Source organism: Coregonus clupeaformis, chromosome 1 (assembly GCF_020615455.1).
Source record: "Coregonus clupeaformis isolate EN_2021a chromosome 1, ASM2061545v1, whole genome shotgun sequence".
In the NCBI taxonomy this organism is placed as follows: Eukaryota; Metazoa; Chordata; class Actinopteri; order Salmoniformes; family Salmonidae; genus Coregonus; species Coregonus clupeaformis.
Genome location: NC_059192.1, coordinates 40,513,854 through 40,537,995, shown reverse-complemented (window position 1 = coordinate 40,537,995; position 24,142 = coordinate 40,513,854). Strand labels below are relative to the sequence as shown.

Below are 24,142 nucleotides of genomic sequence, written 5' to 3'. Positions count from 1 at the left end.
CACACCTTCCACCTCCGAAACATCACCCTCATTCACTTCCATTTCTACTTCTGTCTTCAGCTCACTTTGCTTACATTTCCTACCACTCTTCTTTAACAAACCTTCTCCCTTTTTCCCGCCATTTTTAACTGACTCAAACTCACAATCTTCCTCCATCTCTCTCTTAGACCTCCTCTGCCTCTCTTTTTCCCTCCATTCCTCCTCATTCATCCAAGTATACGTCTCCTTATGATAATACTGCATTTCTCCAAACCTATATCTGTTTCTTGCCTTCTGTAAGGACTCCATTTTCCCCCTCCTTTCCCTTCCGGCGTCTATTTTATCCTCGGCCTTGACCTCTTCATTGCTCTCCTCTTCTGATCCGCTGTCTTTCTCTCCTGAATCACCATCGTCTTCCGATCCCTCATCCGAGCTGTTATCATCGGGACTTACTCCCTTTCCAACTGCTCGTCTTTTCGCTGAAGACGCCATGCTCGACCGCTTGTCTTCTGCTCGGGTAAAACACAGAGTGAACAGTCGCCCGTGCGCGCCAAAATATAATTTATTTGGACGAATCAAAAATGACTTTGGAAAACCACTTTGACTCCGCCTCCTGAAGTGCCACTGTACACAGAAATGCTGATTTTAGGCAGCACTAAAAAGGCAGGGCAGGGCACATGATTAGCACGTCGACTGACCTGTATGGTGGACGGAGAAAATAAATTCACTTCATCCATGCTACTGTTCTTTGATGAAGAGTCTCTCCCTTCTCATGTAAAGTTAGGATTCATGAGATACCCTGTAAGAGCTTTTGTGCACAAGCCCCTTCAGTGTCATAAATGTAAAAGATTTGGTCATGTGTCAAGTGTGTGCAGAAGGGAAAGGTTGCAACTGTGGAGGTGAACATGCGCCTGAATTCTTGGAGTGCCCTGTTAGGGTGAAGGAGAATGAAGTGGCAAGGGTAAGGCGTGTCCAGCATGTCTCCTATCTGGAGGCGGTGAGAAAATTGGAAGGAACCAGTGACGGGGAAGAAGCAATGGTAGTAGAGCCACCACGACCAGTGAAGGTTTCTCATCACCCGAGGGATAGTGAAATGCTACATGTTAAAAAGGTGGACTTTGTATTATTTATTGCAACTGTACAGCACTGTACAGCACAAGCGGAGAAGAAGTCTAAGAAAATTGGAATGATTGTGAATGCTGCTGAACGCTTTTTGGGTCCTCGTGATTTCACAGCCGAGGCCGTGCAAGAAATCCTGGCGGTGAACGTACCCATATCACAGGCCCCTGAGACTGTGTAGGGATGTATTTTGGAGTGGACTTTGATTGAAGGAGTGTGATGGTTTTCTTTTGTATGACGTCGTTTTCCCAAAATGTATTTTTGTTGTTTCTTATTCAACACCCCGTCCAGCTGGTGGCGGTAATGCACCATTAAAATTGGATGCCAAATGCCGTTAAACCCCATCGAAGAAGAACAAGAACAAGAAGAAGGCACATGATTGGAGTATTCATTGCAGTGTGTAATGCAGTGTAGGCTAGTTTGTTTTACACCATCCCAGCAGGGCAAAAGAGTCAAGGCTGAGAAAAAAATCATTCGGGGCTAGAGCCCTGAAAGCCCAGGTCTGGTGACCCCAATGCCCATGGGACTGAAGATCGGAGGTGTCCGATAAGAGAAAGGCAGGTTGAGGTTGCCAGGGTTAGAGTAGTACAGAAGGTGTCGTATCCTGAAGCAGTGAAGAGAGTGGTAGAGAAAGATGGGTACAGGGTGAGGGTGGCGGCAGCTGCAGAGAAGTACTTAGGATTGAGAGGTTTTACTGCAGAAGATTTGCAGGGGGTGTTGAGTGGTAGTGTTCTGTCCTCCCAGACCGTTGATGTAGGATTAGATAGGGTTAAATAGTGGAAATAGCCTAATAGTTGGCAAGGTAATTTTCCTTTTCCTTTTTCCTAATTTTGTTTTACTGGAAGTTAATGTTGGTAGGCCGTGACTGGTCTCACACTCCAGTACAGTAGGTGGCGGTGTATGCACCTAAAAGGAGGATGCGATCCGCCAACCCAACCCCAACGAAGAAGAAGAACTCCACTATCTTGGTTGTGGAACTCTACTCTACTATCTTGGTTATGGAATTGTGTTTTGCCACAAAAGTCCGGTTGTGACTGGTTTGATCCAGTCTTTTGAGCATGCGCAATCGGTGTAAACAGGAAGAAGCTGCGAAAACCAGGGAAAATCTAGAAGACGACTAGATATTCAACGGAAATAATCATAACGTTCATTGATTAATCGTGATTATATTATTTTAGCGCACGAGTATGTCAACAAATACAATATTATATGATATTTATTCTGAATGAAGTATTTTAGCACAGTGGTACACGACGATAGTCAGCATTGCCAGCAACGTTACGTTAGCTAGTCAAATTTTTTTTGACAGATTGGCAACTAACTGAAGCTAGTAGCTGTCGTTTCGTTTTACTAGAAAATTGTTTGCAAGAACCTAATTTGGACAGACAAGTCGAGCAATATTTTTGCACACTGCGGCCTGTGAACAACGCCGGGGATTGTCAGTAAACTAACGTTACACGTTAGTAAACTACACGGTGTATTTCCCCTCTCCTTTCAAGTCCTCGCGATGGCCTGCTAACCTCCTATTGTCGGAGTTTCAGGTCAGACTCCCCTCTTGTTCAAACAAGTTTTTTTTTTTTTACAACAGACAGTCTATAGAAATGGTTCAGAAAGGTAAGCCGGTGGTGGGGACGTCTCAAGTGGAGGTTGAGGCGAGCCCAAACTCGGGGCCGTCTGAGGCTGGTTCCGAAGCCCCTGGCTCAGTGGAAGAAACGAGAAGCATCGGGGTGGAACTATCGGGCCGCAGGAAATTCATCAGTGGAGTCGTGGAGGGTGAGCAGAACATATTATATTGAAAAAAGCACGTTGATTTGCTATAGCTAGTGATTTTCGTGTTATGATTTTGATGCATATAGGATTTGCAGACTAGTCAGATGCAGAAAGAATGCCAGAATAATTAGAGAATGATTGTGATTATGCAGGACTCTTATTAACACTGTATTGTGCTATTAACAACTACTCAAGGTCGATGGCCCATCCTGGATGTTGTTATTTTTAAATCGATCAGGGCCTGGTTTCCCAAAAGCATCTAAAGGCTATCATTAGAAACTTCTTAGGAGCATCTTAAAGCTGCAATATGTAACTTTTTGGGCCACCTGACCAAATTAACATAGAAATGTGAGTTATAGATCTGTCATTCTCATTGAAAGCAAGTCTATAAGAAGCGATCCGTGTGCAACTGCAGCCCACAATTCGGGGTGTTCCGGCATATGGGCATTCCTGCATCTGCAGGAACGCCCCTCTCCCGGAGCATCCCATTGGTTCCTTCATGAACACCCCCCCTCTAGCCTCCCATTGAATGTATTATCAGAGTTTTTGCGCCTCCCGGAGTCCTCCTTGTTAGCGAGCGGGAGCGACACCAGTAGACAGGGTTATTTTCTCCCGCCTGCCGAACACCTGCACTCACTGTCATTAACAGAAATGTGGGAAAACGGTGCCTGATAGGCGGGGGTGAAAGGACACTGTCTACCGGTCGCGCCACACGTCCACCCCCGCTAGCACGGGAGGCTGGGGCGACACCATGTGTTCACTAACTATAGCACACAGTGTCACCCCTGCCTCCCGCCTGCTGTGTACCGGACTAGCTGGCTAAGCTAGCACACAGTGTCCTTTGCTCCCGCCTGCCGAACACCTGCCCACGCGGTCATTAACAGAACTGCGAGAAAACAGTGCCCGACAGGCGAGGACGAAGGACAGGGTCTACTGGAGTATGGCTACCTAGCTACCGTTGTGGCCCCCCCCCTCCTCTCTGTGGTTTATCAGTGGCTGGCATACAATGTTTATTGTACATTAACACCACCTACTGTACTGGATCGCTCCCACCTCCCGCCTGTCCTAGCTTCAAAATGTACCAATAGAGAAGTATAGAGGGGTTCCTGCAGATGCAGGAATGCCCACATGCAGGAACGCCCCGAATTGCAGGCCACAATTGCACCCTTCTCCTAAGAAGTGGTAGATCTGTTCTATGTGAGCAAATATTTTTTTTTAACGTCATTTAGCAGACTTACAGTTAGTGACTGCATACATGTATTTTTTTTATACTGGCCCCCCGTGGGAATCGAACCCACAACCCTGCTCTACCAACTGAGCTACACAGGACTATTTCTTAGCTTCCCTTTTAAGTTTTGTACACCAGCTTCAAACAGCTGAAAATACAATATTTTTGGTTATGGAAAATACATTTCACAGCGCTTTAGATGGTACAATGATTCCCTACACTATACTTGCTTGTTTTGTCACAAACTGAAATTAGGTGAAGCCATTAATGTTGTACTTAAATGCTCGTAATCTAACGCCTGAATCAGACCACTCGTAGAACAGCGAAGTGCGTCGCTAGATGCTTTTTTGCCCTCCTGTGTCACTGTATACACAGAAGATCTCACCTAAACATAGAATCACATGGTTTATCCATCTCTCAGATTTTTTTTGTAATGACAGTAAAACATTGAGTATAACATTTGTTGGCACCTTCAATTCTTGCACATTTTCTAATAACAAGTATTTTTCAACACTCTGCCTACTAAACCAACCAGAACTCCCGTACATACCCCTCGTGATGAAGGCAGCCAATGGCCTGCTTCTATCTACGATGTAAACAGTCTCTTGTGAAAACGCTAGCTACTCTGCGTTAGCACACTCCACCAACCCTGATGTTCTAGCAGTGTCTGAATCAAGGCTTAGGAAGGCCACCAAAAATTCAGAAATGTCCATCCCCAACTACAACATTTTCCATCTAGATTGAACTGCCAAAGGGGGCGGAGTTGCAATCTACTGTAGAGAGAGCATGCAGAGCTCTATCATACTATCCAGGTCTGTGCCCAAACAGTTTGAGCTTCTACTTCTAAAAATCCACCTTTCCAGAAATAAGTCTCTCACTGTTGCCGCTTGCTACAGACCCCCCTCAGCCCCCAGCTGTGCCCTGGACACCGTATGTGAATTGATTGCCCCCCATCTATCCTCAGAGTTCGTACTGCTTGTTGACCTAAACTGGGATATGCTTAACACCCCGGCCATCCTACAATCCAAACTAGATGCCCTCAATCTCACACAAATGATCAAGGAACCTACCAGGTACAATCCTAAAACCGTAAATATGGACATCCTCATAGATATCATCCTGACTAATTTACCCTCTAAATACACATCCGCTGTCTTCAACCAGGATCTCAGCGATCACTGCCTCATTGCCTGCGTCCATAATGGGTCCGCGGTCAAACGACCACCCCTCATCACTGTCAAATGCTCCCTAAAACACTTTAGCGAGCAGGCCTTTCTAATTTACCTGGCCCGGGTATCCTGGATGGATATTGACCTCATTCCGTCAGTAGAGGATGCCTGGTTGTTCTTTAAAAGTGCTTTCCTCTTCATCTTAAATAAGCATGCCCCATTCAAAAAATTCAGAACTAAGAACTGATATAGCCCCTGGTTCACCCCAGAATTGACTGCCCTTGACCAGCACAAAAACATCCTGTGGCGTACTGCATTATCATCGAACAGCCCCCGCGATATGCAACTTTTCAGGGAAGTCAGGAACCAATATACACAATCAGTTAGGAAAGCAAAGGTTAGCTTTTTCAAGCACTAACACCAAAAAGTTTTGGGACACTAAAGTCCATGGAGAATAAGAGCATCTCCTCCCAGCTGCCCACTGCACTGAGGCTAGGAAACACTGTCACCACCGATAAATTTCAATAAGCATTTTGCTACAGCTGGCCATGCTTTCCACCTGGCTACCCCTACCCCGGCCACCAGCTCTGCCCCCCCCCCCTGCTTCTCCTTCACCCAAATTCAGATAGCTGATGTTCAGAAAGAGCTGCAAAATCTGGACCCCTACAAATCAGCTGGGCTAGACAATCTGGACCCTTTCTTTCTAAAATTAGCCGCCGAAATTGTAGCAACCCGTATTACTAGCCTGTTCAACCTCTCTTTCGTATCATCTGAGATCCACAGAGATTGGAAAGCTGCCGCGGTCATCCCCCTCTTCAAAGGGGGTGACACTGTAGATCCAAACTGTTACAGACCTATATCCATCCTGCCCTGCCTTTCGAAAGTATCTCACCTGCCTCAACGACGCACTTAGCGAACGTTCTCTCTGTGTTGTGTTTTGAGAAACATATGTTACATCTTCGGCCGTTGTAGGAATGATGCGTCGTTAAAACACTCGTTAGCCAAAGTTCCATCGCTATCAGGAAACCGGGCCCAGCTTCGATAATGGCTTCTGCAGAAGCTTGAAATGGGACCCTAGCTACAGTTGGAGTCATTAAAAATCGTTTTTTTCAACCACTCCACAAATGTCTTGTTAACAAATAATGGTTTTGGCAAGTCGGTTAGGACATCTACTTTGTGCATGACACAAGTCATTTTTCCAACAATTGTTTACAGACATTATTTCACTTATAATTCACTGTATCACAATTCCAGTGGGTCAGAAGTTTACATACACTAAGTTGACTGTGCCTTTAAACAGCTTGGAAAATTGCAGAAAATGATGTCATAGGCTAATTGACATCATTTGAGTCAATTGGAGGTGTACCTGTGGATGTATGTCAAGGCCTACCTTCAAACTCAGTGCCTCTTTGCTTGACATCATGGGAAAATCAAAAGAAATCAGCCAAGACCTCAGAAGAAAAATTGAGGCTCAGTAGTGCTTGAAGTCTGCGATGCATCGACATCACCAGACGCTGGGTATCTTCCCTGGTGATGCTCTGCCAGGCCTGTACTGCAGCCATCTTCAGTTCCTGCTTGTTTCGGGGACTTATTGCCTTCAGTCTCATTTTACATTTACATTTTAGTCATTTAGCAGACGCTCTTATCCAGAGCGACTTACAGTTAGTGAATACATATTTTTTTTATACTGGCCCCCTGTGGGAATTGAACCCACAACCCTGGCGTTGCAAACACCATGCTCTATCAACTGAGCTACATCCCTGCCGGCCATTCCCTCCCCTACCCTGGACGACGTTGGGCCAATTGTGCGCCGCCCATGAGTCTCCCGGTCGCGGCCGGCTGCGACAGAGCCTGGATTCGAACCAGGATCTCTAGTGGCACAGTTAGCACTGCGATGCAGTGCCTTAGACCACTGCGCCACTCTTCAGCATGTAAAATGCATGTTCAATTGGATTCAGATCCGGTGATTGACTCGGCCAGTTAAGGATTTTCAACTTTTTGGATGAAGACAAGTGAGCCTGTTCCACTGGCAGCCATACAGGCCCAAGCCATAACACCCCCTCCACTATGCTTCACGGATGAGGTGGTATGCTTTGGATCATGGGCATTTCTTTTCTCCACACTTTCCCCTTTCCATCACTCTGGTACATGTTCATCTCTTGGGGCTCTTTTTAGGTGCTTTTTAGCAAACTGTAATCTCGCCTTTCTGTTCTTCAGGCTTATCATTGGTTTGCATCTTGTAGTGTACCCTCTGTAGTCCTGCTGGTGTAGACTTCTACGTACAGTGGGGAGAACAAGTATTTGATACACTGCCGATTTTGCAGGTTTTCCTACTTACAAAGCATGTAGAGGTCTGTAATTTTTTTATCATAGGTACACTTCAACTGTGAGAGATGGAATCTAAAACAAAAATCCAGAAAATCACATAGTATGATTTTTAAGTAAATCATTTGCATTTTATTGCATGACGTAAGTATTTGATCACCTACTAACCAGTAAGAATTCCGGCTCTCACAGACCTGTTAGTTTTTCTTTAAGAAGCCCTCCTGTTCTCCACTCATTACCTGTATTAACTGCACTTGTTTGAACTCGTTACCTGTATAAAAGACACCTGTCCACACACTCAATCAAACAGACTCCAACCTCTCCATGGCCAAGACCAGAGAGCTGTGTAAGGACATCAGGGATAAAATTGTAGACCTGCACAAGGCTGGGATGGGCTACAGGACAATAGGCAAGCAGCTTGGTGAGAAGGCAACAACTGTTGGCGCAATTATTAGAAAATGGAAGAAGTTCAAGATGACGGTCAATCACCCTCGGTCTCCATGCAAGATCTCACCTCGTGGGGCATCAATGATCATGAAGAAGGTGAGGGATCAGCCCAGAACTACACAGCAGGACCTGGTCAATGACCTGAAGAGAGCTGGGACCACAGTCTCAAAGAAAACCATTAGTAACACACTACGCCGTCATGGATTAAAATCCTGCAGCGCACGCAAGGTCCCCCTGCTCAAGCCAGCGCATGTCCAGGCCCATCTGAAGTTTGCCAATGACCATCTGGATGATCCAGAGGAGGAATGGGAGAAGGTCATGTGGTCTGATGAGACAAAAATAGAGCTTTTTGGTCTAAACTCCACTCACCGTGTTTGGAGGAAGAAGAAAGATGAGTACAACCCCAAGAACACCATCCCAACCGTGAAGCATGGAGGTGGAAACATCATTCTTTGGGGATGCTTTTCTGCAAAGCGGATAGGACGACTGCACCGTAATGAAGGGAGGCTGGATGGGGTCATGAATCGCGAGATCTTGCCTCAGTAAGAGCATTGAAGATGGGTCGTGGTTGGGTCTTCCAGCATGACAATGACCTGAAACACACAGCCAGGGCAACTAAGGAGTGACTCCGTAAGAAGCATCTCAAGGTCCTGGAGTGGCCTAGCCAGTCTCCAGACCTGAACCCAATAGAACATCTTTGGAGGGAGCTGAAAGTCCGTATTGCCCAGCGACAGCCCCGAAACCTGAAGGATCTGGAGAAGGTCTGTATGGAGGAGTGGGCCAAAATCCCTGCTGCAGTGTGTGCAAACCTGGTCAAGACCTACAGGAAACGTAATTGCAAACAACGTTTTCTGTACCAAATATTAAGTTCTGCTTTTCTGATGTATCAAATACTTATGTCATGCAATAAAATGCAAATGAATTACTTAAAAATCATACAATGTGATTTTCTGGATTTTTGTTTTAGATTCCGTCTCTCACAGTTGAAGTGTACCTATGATAAAAATTACAGACCTCTACATGCTTTGTAAGTAGGAAAACCTGCAAAATCGGCAGTGTATCAAATACTTGTTCTCCCCACTGTATGGTAGACTTTGACACATCTACACCTGCATCCAGGAGAGTGTTTTTGATCTGTTGGGCTGTTGTCAGGGGGGTTTTCTTCACCATGGAGAGTATTCTCCGGTCATCCACTACAGTGGTCTTCCTCGGTCTACCGGGTCTTTTGACATAATTGAGTTCACCGGTTTTTTTCTTCTTCTTGTTAATGATGAACCAAACTGTTGACTTGGGCATGGCCAGGGTTTTTGCAATGTTCCTGTTTTCATTTCTGAGCGTTATGACGGCCAGCTTCATTTGCATCGACACTGCTGTCTTCCTCATGTTGTCACACCCCAACAACAACCTCCAAAGGCAATAGCAAAGTCTAGAATCAATACTATTCATCAACAGCTCTCCTGCATTGACTAACGACACAAATGAATACCCCTGCCTAACGACACACATCTGTGAAGCCAATTTAACAGATACTTAAAATGGGGGGACCATGTACAAAAGGTGCTGTCATTTCTAAACGGTTCATCCGATATGTATGAAAATACCCTCAAATTAAAGCTGACAGTCTGCACTTCACCCTCATTGTCATTGTATCCTTTCAAACTCAAAGTGCTAGAGTACAGAACCAAAATAACAAAACAATGGTCACTGTCCAATGAATTATGGAGCTCACTTAGATACTTTTGTACCTGTTTCCTCCAGCATCTTTACAAGGTCCTTTGCTGTTGTTCTGGGATTGATTTGCACTTTTCGCAACAAAGTACGTTAATCTCTAGGAGACAGAACTCATCTCCTTCCTGAGCGGTATGACGGCTGCGTGGTCCCATGGTGTTTCCACTTGCATACTATTGTTTGTACAGATGAATGTGGTACCTTCAGGCATTTGGAAATTGCTCCCAAGGATGAACCAGACTTGTGGAGGTCTACAACTTTTTTTCTGAGGTCTTGGCTGATTTCTGTTGATTTTCCCATGATGTCAAGCAAAGAGGCACTGAGTTTGAAGGTAGGCCTTGAAATACATCCACAGGTACACCTCCAATTGACTCAAATGGTGTCAATTAGCCTATCAGAAGCTTCTAAAGGCATGACATCATTTTCTGGAATTTTCCAAGCTGTTTAAAGGCACAGTCAACTTAGTGTATGTAAACTTCTGACCCACTGGAATTGTGATACAGTGAATTATAAGTGAAATAATCTGTCTGTAAACAATTGTTGGAAAAATGACTTGTGTCATGAACAAAGTAGATGTCCTAACCGACTTGCCAAAACCATTGTTTGTTAACAAGACATTTGTGGAGTGGTTGAAAAACTAGTTTTAATGACTCCAACCTAAGTGTATGTAAACTTCCGACTTCAATATGTTTTATGTTTCTGGACAATGCACCATGCTGCCTTGTTGACAACATGACCGAGGTGCGCAGATTACTGTTCATTTGAAAAGGGCGCTCCTTCCGCTTTTGGCTATTTACGTCACAGGCTATAGACCGGTGCACCGCGGCTCAGGTTAATAGAACTCCTTCAATGGCCGTGTTCGAGTGCATCAAAACCTTGATATATCTGGGGTAAATTGTGACTGTCTGATCTACAAGGAATGAGTCGTTATTTATGTTGCAATGTGATTTGTAGATCAGTCAGTCGCCTACACTGTAGGCAGCAATGTCGAACAAGCCCAAAGAGCATCGCATCAAGGCAGTGTTTTTCATTAGCGCTGGCTGTCGGCTAATCAGCCGGTTACAGACACATTTTCAGCCGGATACATTTTACACTTCTTATTAACTAGGCTACTTTTCATTTAAAAGTTTTAATTCGCTAGTCCGTCGAGCCCTCTTCTGCTGGAATGAACGATATGCATCTTCTAGCGATCTATTGATAGGATAGACGCATGTCAGTCACAAAGCGAGTGATGACAGAGAAACGCTGCAGAGAGAAAGAGCGGAAGCGAGAGGTTTCACTCTCGCCTAAATCTGTCCAAAATAAGCCTTTTTGCCGATTTTAACTGACAATTTAAAATAATGAAAACATCAGAAAAAGATGGTCAATCATCACTGCAGGAACAATAAGTAATGGAGAGCTCCTTCTGGTCCAAATATGATAATTGTGACCCTCACGGAATCCTGGCATTAAAACGGAATTCAACAATATAAAAAAATATCTTGACCTTAGTAGGGAATCAACTAAATGTATTGAAAATGAATTAATTTGCCCAATTTTATCATAATACATTAACATAATGCATCAGTGATTCATATTTCCTGCAACTTTCTGAAGAGGCATCGAGAATGCCCCTGCCTGTGTGTGTGTGTGTGCGGTGCGCAAGTCTACCTACTTTGTGTAGCCTTTAGCAATTATGCTAATGTGAACAACCTTCTGGGAGATGGAAAGGCTTTCCCAAAAACCTTCTCAATTAAATTTTAACTACAAAGTAGCCCAATGATATGACCTGGCAGAATGATATCATTATTCTTTTCATCAATCCAGTGTGTTTTTGTTTTGCAAACTCTACCAGCACATGCGCTACAAAAAACACTGCTAAACAACAGCCTCTTGCTATGTGTGGAAAACACTGATCAAGGAGGAGCCCAAAGCAACACCCATACTGTCTTCAGGGCAAACACGTGGCAGCTGAATGTACACTGCCAGGGGAATAGATAAGGGTGGATGTCTGCAGGCCTGGAATGTTTGCTGTGTGTGTTAAGGGATACTGCGAGATTCTTTAATTGAAGATTCTCAAATTTTTCTACTTACCCAGAGTCGGATGAACTCGTGGATACCATTTTTATCCAGTCATTGCGCTCGCTAGTTAGCATTGGCTCGCGAAACTACCGCTAACTTCCTTCATACTGCACGTGGAGACATAGTATCCACAAGCCTCTGGGTAAGTAGAACAAGGGCTTAAATGACAATCTTTCTTATTTTGTTTGCAACAGGCTTCTACGGCCGGCCATGGACAATGGAACAAAGGAAAGAGCTGTTCAGGAGGTAATATAATAGTTATGTCCAGCAGGCTGGCATATGGTGTTGACTAGTGCTCTATCATAATGGAATCAGTGAATGTACTGAAGTTTTCAATATCATCAAATTAGAAGTGGCTTAAATCTATTTTGACATTATATTATATGATAACCAAAGCAAACCATGTCGCACAAAGCATGTGTTAATCACAATACAGTGGGGGGAAAAAGTATTTAGTCAGCCACCAATTGTGCAAGTTCTCCCACTTAAAAAGATGAGAGAGGCCTGTAATTTTCATCATAGGTACACGTCAACTATGACAGACAAAATGAGAAATAAAAATCCAGAAAATCACATTGTAGGATTTTTAATGAATTTATTTGCAAATTATGGTGGAAAATAAGTATTTGGTCACCTACAAACCAGCAAGATTTCTGGCTCTCACAGACCTGTAACTTCTTCTTTAAGAGGCTCCTCTGTCCTCCACTCGTTACCTGTATTAATGGCACCTGTTTGAACTTGTTATCAGTATAAAAGACACCTGTCCACAACCTCAAACAGTCACACTCCAAACTCCACTATGGCCAAGACCAAAGAGCTGTCAAAGGACACCAGAAACAAAATTGTAGACCTGCACCAGGCTGGGAAGACTGAATCTGCAATAGGTAAGCAGCTTGGTTTGAAGAAATCAACTGTGGGAGCAATTATTAGGAAATGGAAGACATACAAGACCACTGATAATCTCCCTCGATCTGGGGCTCCACGCAAGATCTCACCCCGTGGGGTCAAAATGATCACAAGAACGGTGAGCAAAAATCCCAGAACCACACGGGGAGACCTAGTGAATGACCTGCAGAGAGCTGGGACCAAAGTAACAAAGCCTACCATCAGTAACACACTACGCCGCCAGGGACTCAAATCCTGCAGTGCCAGACGTGTCCCCCTGCTTAAGCCAGTACATGTCCAGGCCTGTCTGAAGTTTGCTAGAGTGCATTTGGATGATCCAGAAGAGGATTGGGAGAATGTCATATGGTCAGATGAAACCAAAATAGAACTTTTTTGGTAAAAACTCAACTCGTCGTGTTTGGAGGACAAAGAATGCCGAGTTGCATCCAAAGAACACCATACCTACTGTGAAGCATGGGGGTGGAAACATCATGCTTTGGGGCTGTTTTTTCTGCAAAGGGACCAGGACGACTGATCCGTGTAAAGGAAAGAATGAATGGGGCCATGTATCATGAGATTTTGAGTGAAAACCTCCTTCCATCAGCAAGGGCATTGAAGATGAAATGTGGCTGGGTCTTTCAGCATGACAATGATCCCAAACACACCGCCCGGGCAATGAAGGAGTGGCTTCGTAAGAAGCATTTCAAGGTCCTGGAGTGGCCTAGCTAGTCTCCAGATCTCAACCCCATAGAAAATCTTTGGGGGAGTTGAAAGTCCATGTTGCCCAGCGACAGCCCCAAAACATCACTGCTCTAGAGGAGATCTGCATGGAGGAATGGGCCAAAATACCAGCAACAGTGTGTGAAAACCTTGTGAAGACTTACAGAAAACGTTTGACCTGTGTCATTGCTAACAAGGGTATATAACAAAGTTTTTGTTATTGACCAAATACTTATTTTCCACCATAATTTGCAAATCAATTCATTAAAAATCCTACAATGTGATTTTCTGGATTTTTTTTCCTCATTTTGTCTGTCATAGTTGACGTGTACCTATGATGAAAATTACAGGCCTCTCTCATCTTTTTAAGTGGGAGAACTTGCACAATTGGTGGCTGACTAAATACTTTTTTTCCCCACTGTATGTGTTGTTCCCCAGACAGCAGAAATGGGGCTTGAACACATACCTCTACGCTCCTAAAGATGACTACAAACACAGGATGTTCTGGAGAGAGATGTACTCAGTAGAAGAAGCAGGTGAGGCTGTCTCATCATGGCCATGGGTTGAAATGATTCCTGTCACATATACATACAAATATGTAATAAACAAACCAAGCCTCACATATTTCACATCAATACTGAGTGAGTGTCACACTGATGTGAAATAGTATCTGTAACTAATGCATCTCTCTCTTATAGAACAACTGATGACCCTGATCAGTGCTGCAAAGGAGTATGGGACCGAGTTCATCTATGCCATCTCCCCGGGCCTAGACATCACCTTCTCTAACCAGAAAGAAGTGTCCACACTCAAGAGGAAACTGGACCAGGTAACACAACCTGTTTTTAAAAAATGCATCTCTCCTTCTTCCTTACCTTTCTGCTAATACCAACTGCTAATGTGCTGATTGCGATTTTTAGGATTGTGTTAGAGGAGTACTGTCTTATCTACATCCTTGACTGTCTGCACTCACTCATTTACCGGAGTCGTAACATGAAATTCATTCTCTCCCTTAGGTGACTCACTTTGGCTGCAAGTCATTTGCCTTACTGTTTGACGACATCGACCACAACATGTGCCCCGCCGACAAGGAAGTGTTCAGCTCCTTTGCCCATGCCCAGGTGTCTATCACCAACGAGATCTTTCAGTACCTGGGAGAGCCTGAGACCTTCCTATTCTGCCCCACAGGTAACACATACACCCTGTATGTTGTTACTGAAATTTGGGCTGAATTCAAAGTCGAAGGAAGATAGAGTTCATGTATGTTTTTCTTTGTATTTCCCTAAACCAGAGTACTGTGGAACGTTCTGCTACCCCAATGTGGCCCAGTCCCCCTACCTGCACACAGTGGGCGAGAAGCTGCTGCCTGGTATTGAAGTGCTGTGGACGGGTACAGTAGATCCAAACAAGTTCATATCCCACATGTTTTGGCACTCATTAGATGGAATTAACCTTACTATTATAAGATAAAAACACAGTAACAGACCTTGTAACATATATTTTAATATACTTTATAACTTGCATGACTCCTACATCTACAGTTGAAGTTGGAAGTTTACATACACTTAGGTTGGAGTCATTAAAACTCGTTTTTCAACCACTCCACAAATTTCTTGTTAACAAACTATAGTTTTGGCAAGTCGGTTAGGACATCTACTTTGTGCATGACACAAGTCATTTTTCCAACAATTGTTTACATACAGATTATTTCACTTGTAATTCACTATCACAATTCCAGTGGGTCAGAAGTTTACATACACTAAGTTGACTGTGCCTTTAAACAGCTTGGAAAATTGCAGAAAATGATGTCATGGCTTTAGAAGCTTCTGATAGGCTAATTGACATCATTTGAGTCAGGTGGAGGTGTACCTGTGGAGGTGGAGGTGTACCTGTGGATGTATTTCAAGGCCTACCTTCAAACTCAGTACCTCTTTGCTTGACATCATGGGAAAATCAACAGAAATCAGCCAAGACCTCAGAAAAAAAATTGTAGACCTCCACGTTCATCTGTACAAACAATAGTACGCAAGTATAAACACCATGGGACTACGCAGCCGTCATACCGCTCAGGAAGGAGACGCGTTCTGTCTCCTAGAGATGAACGTACTTTGGTGCGAAAAGTGCAAATCAATCCCAGAACAACAGCAAAGGACCTTGTGAAGATGCTGGAGGAAACAGGTACAGAAGTATTTATATCCACAGTAAAACAAGTCCTATATCGATATAACCTGAAAGGCCGCTCAGCAAAGAAGAATCCACTGCTCCAAAACCGCCATAAAAAAAGCCAGACTACGGTTTGCAAATGCACATGGGGACAAAGATCGTACTTTTTGGAGAAATGTCCTCTGGTCTGATGAAACAATCAAGACATCAGTCAGGAAGTTAAAGCTTGGTCGCAAATGGGTCTTCCAAATGGACAATGACCACAAGCATGCTTCCAAAGTTGTGGTCCAACACCCAACTTATTGTGGGAAACTTGTGGAAGGCTACCCAAGTTAAACAATTTAAAGGAAATGCTACCAAATACTAATTGAGTGTATGTAAACTTCTGACCAACTGGGAATGTGATGAAAGAAATAAAAGCTGAAATAAATCATTCTCTCTACTATTATTCCGACATTTCACATTCTTAAAATAAAGTGGTGATCCTAACATGGCATTTTTACTAGGATTAAATGTCAGGACTTGTGAAAAACGGAGTTTAAATGTATTTGGCTAAGGTGTATGTAAACCTCCGACTTCAACTGTATGTGGCATTATGTTTCAAGGTCCTAAGGTGGTATCCAAAGACATCACAGTGGAGTCCATAGAGGAGGTCTCTAAGATCCTGAAGAGAGCTCCGGTAATCTGGGACAACATCCATGCCAACGACTACGACCAGAAACGTCTGTTCCTGGGGCCGTACAAGGGGCGCTCCACGGAGCTCATCCCCCGCCTCAAGGGGGTTCTCACCAACCCCAACTGTGAGTTTGAGTCCAACTTCGTGGCCATCCACACCCTGGCCACCTGGTACAAGTCCAACATGAATGGAGTGCGCAAGGATGTCGCCATGAGTAAGTCTGATTTCTGGCACATTCGGATTTGGGTACAGTGAAATTACACATAACATCATCGTCATGGGTACGTCTAACCAGGATGGACTTCATTTATTTATTTGTTCACTTACTTTATTAGATGTATTTGTCAGGGACATTTATGTTCTGTAATGTGCCTGATTGATCCAAAAATACACATTTCTTAATGCAGGGATGTACAGCTTTGGTCCTCAACGACTGCTGTGTGTGTTGGTTTTTATAGTTGTCCTGAATCTGAGAGTGGTATTGCCAATTAATGACAATAATTGATCAACATAGAAACCAAGAGCAGCAGGACAGGACTGTAACCCTTGTAGTCATCCCTGTCTTAAAGGCTTAGGGTCTTTAGCAGTGTTATGCATGCTTGTTAATCCATGTGTGAATTCCTCAGGGTATCGTGTTGGAGACACGTGTCTATTTGGACTAGTGAATATGTTTGTTTTGGTATTTATAGAGTAGAGTAGGGTCACACAAGGTACACGAAATGGCTGCCCAAGTCTCGTGTCTGTTGGTTTTTAAGAATGACAGAAAAATATGATATGGTCTCGAAAGAGGACAGCATTGTGTCCATTCAGATTACATGGCTTTCAATTAAATCCAGTCACATTATTGATTACTCCAAACAGGCCTCTACTTATCAGTGTGGCAGCCCCCCGCACCTCTCCAAAACCTCTGTGTCTTTCGGATGGGTTGGGTTAAAAGCAGTATTCAAATTTTGGTTGGATTTTGTGTGCAATTGACCAATTAAAGTAATCTTAATCTTATTCATCTCCCTCTCTTCCTCCTCTTCTCCCTTCCTTCCTCCATCCTCCTCCCTCCTTCTCTCAGCGGATGGAGAGGACAGTACCGTGTCTATCCAGATCAAGCTGGAGAATGAGGGCAGTGATGAGGAGTTAGAGACAGACATGTTGTACAGCCCTCAGCTGGCCCTGAAACTGGCCCTCACAGAGTGGCTGGGGGAGTTTCTAGTGCCTCACCAGTACAACAGTAAGCACCGTCACCTACCTATCATCTATAATTTATACAACGGGTGGGTCTAATCCTGAATGCTGATTGGTTAAAAGCGCATTCCAGCCGGTGTCTATTCCACAAGTTACCACCGGCTAAATCTATGATGTTAAAATGCCTATTTACTCTGTTCCATCTGACTGCGCAATCCACTGTCTCATCAGCCCAGCCAGGCATTTTATAAACTTGATCTCCACTATAAAAAGCATCTAGACATGATCTCACATTTCTTTTAGACTAACATTTCGTTTTCAACTGCGGAGATTTGTATAAACCTTGCTATCGGTCTCGCCGACATTTGCAACATTGTTTCAATATTCAAATTCGATCTCCAGCTGTCCCATAGTAATGAACGTGTAGGGGTCGGGAGTCAGGACTAGACAGAGAGGCAGGCAGCGTTTCTCAGCCAGTCAAAATCATGAATCAGCTGGCATCATTTATATGGATATATACAAAGAAATGTAAATTGAAAAAAGGTCAAACGAAACGAAGTGCAGCTAGTTTGCAGTCTTTCCAGCTTCAGTTTGAAGTTATTGTATTAACTGTGTTGTTGGCTAGCTCCTCTGAACAACCGTGTCCTGACGAGAGAGCACATTTTCTATGCCAGGCGAAATCACCCCTCATTAGCTTATTGTTATGGATGTATCCAAATATATGTCACTAGAAAACAGCTTAAACAAATGCAAATGCAGCTACTGTTGTTATTCTGTCTGCACTGTTTGACGTGACTGTAAGTTAGCCGTAGTTGGCTAGCTAGCAAGCAAGGGATAAGAACGTTGCCAGCCAGTATGGCAATGGAACATTTAGAATGAAAGACTGGGTCGCGTCCATAGATACAGAACAAAAAGACTGAACGACTGGGTCGCGTCTCTGTCAACAGAACCAATAGAACGAACGACCAGCTGGCTTGGTTAGCAACCCTAGATTTGTGTCGGGACTATATCTTGTGGAAGTATGAAATAATATGAATAAATGCATCAAAATAACGTTTTTAATGAAAATACAGTACCATTCAAAAGTTTGGACACACCTACTCATTCAAGGGTGTTTCTTTATTTTTACTATTTTCTACATTGTAGAATAATAGTGAAGACATCAAAACTATGAAATAACACATGGAATCATGTAGTAACCAAAAAAGTGTTAAACAAATATATTTGAGATTCTTCAAAGTAGCCACCCTTTGCCTTGATGACAGCTTTGCACACTCTTGGCATTCTTTCAACCAGCTTCACGTGGAATGCTTTTCCAACAGTCTTGAAGGAGTTCCCACATATGCTGAGCGCTTGTTGGCTGCTTTTCCTTCACTCTGTGGTCCAACTCATCTCAAACCATCTCAATTGGGTCGAGGTCGGGTGATTGTGGAGGCCAGGTCATCTGGCCTGATTGTGGAGGCGAGTTCCTCCACTCCCAGATCGACAAAGCCGAGGTGGACACGGGAGCGCGTATGCCCTGGTCCCCTTCGAGAGCTTCACCTCTAGTAAAGTGTATCAGCTGGAGATGGGGCTGACCAGGCACCCAGAGGAGAAGCCTGTGCGGAAGGACCGCAGGGACGAGCTGGTGGAGGTCATCGAGGCGGCCCTGGACGTCATAAACAACCCTGACGAGGAGGATGGCCAGGAGGATGATGTGCCCATGCAGAGGCAGACTTACACTGAGAGCCACTTTACTGAGGGGCTATACAGAACAGAACGGGACAAAGGCACACTCTACGAGCTCTTCTTTGCAAAAGAGGACTCCGACAATGTCCGCCACGTTACTCTTTTCCGTCCATTCGGTCCTTTAATGAAAGTCAGGAGCACGTCTGTAGAAACGTCCGGAGTCATCATCAATATCATTGTGCCTTTGGCGGGCAGAACAGATGCATTCTCACAGTTCCTACACAACTTCAGGGAAGTTTGCATAAAACACGATAGGGGAGTGCATCTTACGGTGGTCTACTTTGGACAAGAGGGCTTACAAGAGGTGAAGTCTTATTTGGAAAAAATGTCCAGGGAGGAGAGCTTTTCCAACTACACCCTTATCCCAGTGGACGAGGAGTTTTCCAGGGGCAAGGGTCTGGACATCGGAGCCCGCTCCTGGAAGAAGGGTGACGTATTGATGTTCTTCTGTGATGTGGATATCTACTTCACACTGGACTATCTCAACAACTGCCTTCTTCACACCACTCCAAACAAGAGAGTATTTTATCCGGTGGTTTTCAGTTTGTATAATCCTGCCATAGTCTATGGAAATCTGGAGCTGGCTCCCCCCATTGAAAGTCAACTTATTCACAAGAAAGATGCTGGATTCTGGAGAGATTTTGGCTTTGGAATGACTTGTCAGTACCGCTCGGACTTCCTCAATATAGGAGGTTTTGACCTGGAAGTGAAAGGTTGGGGTGTGGAAGATGTCCACTTGTACAGGAAGTACCTGCGGAGCGACCTGATCGTGACGCGTACGCCAGTATCCGGCCTCTTCCACCTGTGGCACGAGAAGCAGTGTGCAGACGAGCTGACTCCAGAACAGTATCGCATGTGCATCCAGTCCAAAGCCATGAATGAGGCGTCCCACTCTCACCTGGGCATACTGGTGTTCCGTGAGGAGATCGAGAATCACCTCCGCAAGCAGGCCTATAAGACCCAGGGCAAAACTGAAGACTGAATTATGCCTTTTCGCTAGGCGGCCATCTTAGGTACTCTCTGCATCAGAACTCCTCGCTTTTTTAAAAGAAACAAATACAAGAACTGAGGTCCTCTGTAGCTCAGCTGGTAGAGCACGGCGCTTGTAACGCCAAGGTAGTGGGTTCGATCCCCGGGACCACCCATACACAAAAATGTATGCATGCATGACTGTAAGTCGCTTTGGATAAAAGCGTCTGCTAAATGGCATATTATATTATATTATTATCTGATGCAGCACTCCATCACTCTCCTTCTTGGTCAAATAGCCCTTACACAGCTTGGAGGTGTGTTTTGGATCATTGTCCTGTTGAAAAACAAATGATAGTCCCACTAAGCACAAACCAGATGGGATGGCGTATCGCTGTGGTAGCCATGCTGGTTAAGGGTACCTTGAATTCGAAATAAATCACAGACAGTGTCACCAGCAAAGCACCATCACACCTCCTCCTCCATGCTTCACGGTGGGAACCACACATGTGGAGATGATCCGTTCACCGACTCTGCATCTCACACGGCGGTTGGAACCAAAAATCTCCAATTTGGACTCATCAGACCAAAGGACAGATTTCCACCGGTCTAATGTCCATTGCTCGTGTTTCCTGGCCCATGCAAGTCTCTTCTTCTTATTGGTGTCCTTTAGTCGTGGTTTCTTTGCAGCAATTCGACCATGAAGGCCTGATTCACGCAGTCTCCTCTGAACAGTTGATGTTTAGATGTGTCTGTTACTTGAACTCTGTGAAGCATTTATTTGGGCTGCAATTTCTGAGGCTGGTAACTCTAATGAACTTATCATCTGCAGCATAGGTGACTCTGGGTCTTCCTTTCCTGTGGCAGTCCTCATGAAAGCCAATTTCATCATAGCGCTTGATGGTTTTTTGACTGACCTTCATGTCTTAAAGTAATGATGGACTGTCGTTTTCTCTTTGCTTATTTTAGCTGTTCTTGCCATAATATGGACTTGGTCTTTTACCAAATAGTGTTATCTTCTGTATACCAACCCTACCTTGTCACAACACAACTGATTGGCTCAAATGCATTAAGATGGAAAGAAATTCCACAAATTAACTTAAGAAGGCACACCTGTTAATTGAAATGCATTCCAGGTGACTACCTCATGAATCTGGTTGAGAGAATGCCAACAGTGTGCACAGCTGTCATCAAGGCAAAGGGTGGCTACTTTGAAGTATCTCAAATATAAAATATATTTTCATTTGTTTAACACTTGTTTTGTTATTACATGATTCCAGATGTGTTATTTCATAGTTTTGATGCCTTCACTATTATTCTACAATGTAGAAATTAGTAAAAATACAGAAAAACCCTGGAATGAGTAGGTGTGTCCAAACTTGTCACTTGTATGTCAATCATTATTTGAATATATTGGTAACCCGTTGTATAAAAGTGATAATGCCCTCAAAGCCGGTGTTTGGAGGATATATTGGCACAGTTTGCCTGCCCTCCAAGGGCCTAACAACTCCTGTGCCAATATATCCTTCAAACCGGCTTCTCGGGCATTATCACTTAAATAACACCTGTGTGTGTTTCCTTAATTCATGCTGTATCATTTGGAGCAATGGTAAATGTCTCTCCAAACATCCATCACTGGATTTTAAACACTCTTATTTCACTCATGCATTAAAGCTAGCCATTATATTTTTGTCTAGTATGTTGATATTTGTTATAAAAGCCTCTTGTATAGCATGTTGACAATGTCTCTGTTCTTGTCTCCTCCAGGTCGCCAGGTACCCCACAGCGGAGCTAAGTGTTCAGCTATTGACGTGTTATCACTAGGTGCCTCCTCCCTCTGCTCTGCTACTACAGTCACTACAGTGTTCCAACAGCCCATCATGGCCCCTACAGGCGCCCCCGACCCCAACAACCACCCCATGGCCAAGAGACTGCAACAACAAGAGGTGGAGGAGGTAGTTACTGATTTAACTTTGATTATTTTATATTAGATAGGGAAGAACATACAGTATGCAGTGCACATCCAATGGCTTTGAGTTTGTTTCCCTGGTTTGTCTCCATTGTGTCAAACAAGTCTCAGTCTACATACAGTACAACAAAACAAAATATTTCATTCCAACTGATCAAGGATAAACACACAATCGAACGTTTAAACATTTTTCCACATGGGATCACCAAGATGGTGAGGCAATAACTTGTTTTCTAAATGTTTATAATGTTGTTCAGGTGGATGTTGAGAAGAAGGAGTCAGACGAAGAGCCCATGGAGATGGTTGTGGAGAAACCAGAGGAGACGGACCCAGAGTCAGACCCTCTAGCAGAGGCTGCAACTGAGACCAAGAGCAGCCTGGTCCTCATAGACAAGATGGCAGAGGATCTGAAGCCCATGGACACAGACAGGGAGGTCCTGGTTCCTGAGTCCAAGTCTCCAGAGGAGGACATTGACATGGCCCCCATGCAGACAGACGAACAGCTCAAACAGGTAAGTTGTTTGTGTGTGTGTCTGACCTGGGTTCAAATACATGTGTATTTTGTTATTTGTTATTTAAATACTTTATGTTCTGTGTATTTTAGTATTTTAAAATAATGCGGCCCTACTTCTATTGGAAGTATTTGAAAGTACTTTCAAAACAGTTCCTACAAATAGCTTAGTATTTGAAACTATTTTCAAATACTTTTTTCCAAACATTATTTCAAATACCAGATCTGGGTCCAAATGCATGGGAGTATTTAAATATTTGTATTTGAAAATACACTTCTGTGTATTTCAGTATCTGCAAATACATGCCAAGTGTATTCCAATATTCAACTACTTGTATTTTCAAACAAAAAATATACAAATTCTTACTTTCAAATGTATTTTGAGAGTAATTGAAATACCTTAAATAGTGTGTGTGTGTGTGTCCGTGACTCAGATTATCCAAAGTGATTTACAATTAAGTGACTTATGTTTAAACAATTACTTTTATTTGTCTTTCAGGATGTCTTTGTGCCTGGTCCCAATGAGAAGGCATTGTACACGGCAGAGCCTCTCTCTCTGGAGGACCTGACCCTACTGGCTGAGCTCTTCTACCTGCCCTATGAATACGGACCCAAGGCCCTGCACATGCTCAAGGAGTTCAACTGGCTACGGGCCAATAGCAGCACCGTCAGCGTCAACTGCGAGGGCAAGGAGCCAGAGAAGGTAGGTGGGAGAGAAGTAGGGGATGGGTAGGGAGGAGGGAGATTGTCCTTAAGTTAGCCTTGTTAGTCATTGAGGTTAGTCATTTGAATTTTATTCTGATATTCAGAGCTATGAAATATTCAGATGTGGTGGTGATCACCACTGCGTTTCAAAATGGTATTTGTGTAGTACCTTTATGCAGCCATTGGGGGTGGGTTTAAAAAAACAAAACTGTATTCATGCAGTGGCACACACACTGTAAAATCTCCTCAAAGAGATGACAGTTTTGTCGTGTCAATACATTTAGTTCTAACTAAGGCTGTGTATGAGGGAGGCAAGATAGCGGCATGAGAGGTTGTAGCGTTTCTAGCTGAAGAGCAATTTTAGGGTTTTCTCACAAAGTTGTTAATTTTAGGCTGCAGTTGCAACAACAAAAATATATATAGCCATACAGTGTAGCTATTTTTAATAATTTTGTAATTAATCCAACGAACAATTAATCCAACGAACAAGCTAGCTAGCTATCAAAAAGTTTCAGCGTGTTTAGCTAACATTAGCTAGCTAACATCTTCATAGATAGCAGCATGGAGTCAGGACGTAACCAAACGGTTGCTGAGATAATGGATGTTGAGACTTCCAAGGAGAAAAGAGGCTTTGCTGAAACTCATTCATATGCTTGTAGTGTAGAAAAGGGGGGTAGGCCTCCCGAGTGGCGCAGCGGTCTAAGGCACTGCATCGCAGTGCTTGAGGCATCACTACAGACCCATGTTTGATTCCGGGCTGTGTTGCAGCCGGCTCCAACCGGGAGACTCATGAGGCGGTGCACAATTGGCCCAG

General features: G+C 43.9%; 1 protein-coding gene and 1 pseudogene across 1 annotated transcript in view; both read left to right on the top strand.

The window, feature by feature from the left end:
- The first annotated feature begins 2,166 nt into the window (after positions 1 to 2,166).
- Positions 2,167 to 24,142, top strand: part of oga (O-GlcNAcase) — a 58,527-nt gene continuing 36,551 nt past the window's right edge. Inside the window, exons 1-11 of the mRNA XM_041879022.2 lie at positions 2,167 to 2,871; positions 12,021 to 12,072; positions 13,870 to 13,967; positions 14,130 to 14,260; positions 14,448 to 14,619; positions 14,723 to 14,821; positions 16,200 to 16,484; positions 17,334 to 17,492; positions 21,911 to 22,098; positions 22,370 to 22,624; positions 23,123 to 23,326. Coding sequence (XP_041734956.1) covers positions 2,700 to 2,871; positions 12,021 to 12,072; positions 13,870 to 13,967; positions 14,130 to 14,260; positions 14,448 to 14,619; positions 14,723 to 14,821; positions 16,200 to 16,484; positions 17,334 to 17,492; positions 21,911 to 22,098; positions 22,370 to 22,624; positions 23,123 to 23,326 — 1,815 coding nt within the window. The 5' untranslated portion in view covers positions 2,167 to 2,699. The remainder of the gene's footprint in view (positions 2,872 to 12,020; positions 12,073 to 13,869; positions 13,968 to 14,129; positions 14,261 to 14,447; positions 14,620 to 14,722; positions 14,822 to 16,199; positions 16,485 to 17,333; positions 17,493 to 21,910; positions 22,099 to 22,369; positions 22,625 to 23,122; positions 23,327 to 24,142) is intronic.
- LOC121581298 lies at positions 18,150 to 20,310 on the top strand (annotated as a pseudogene).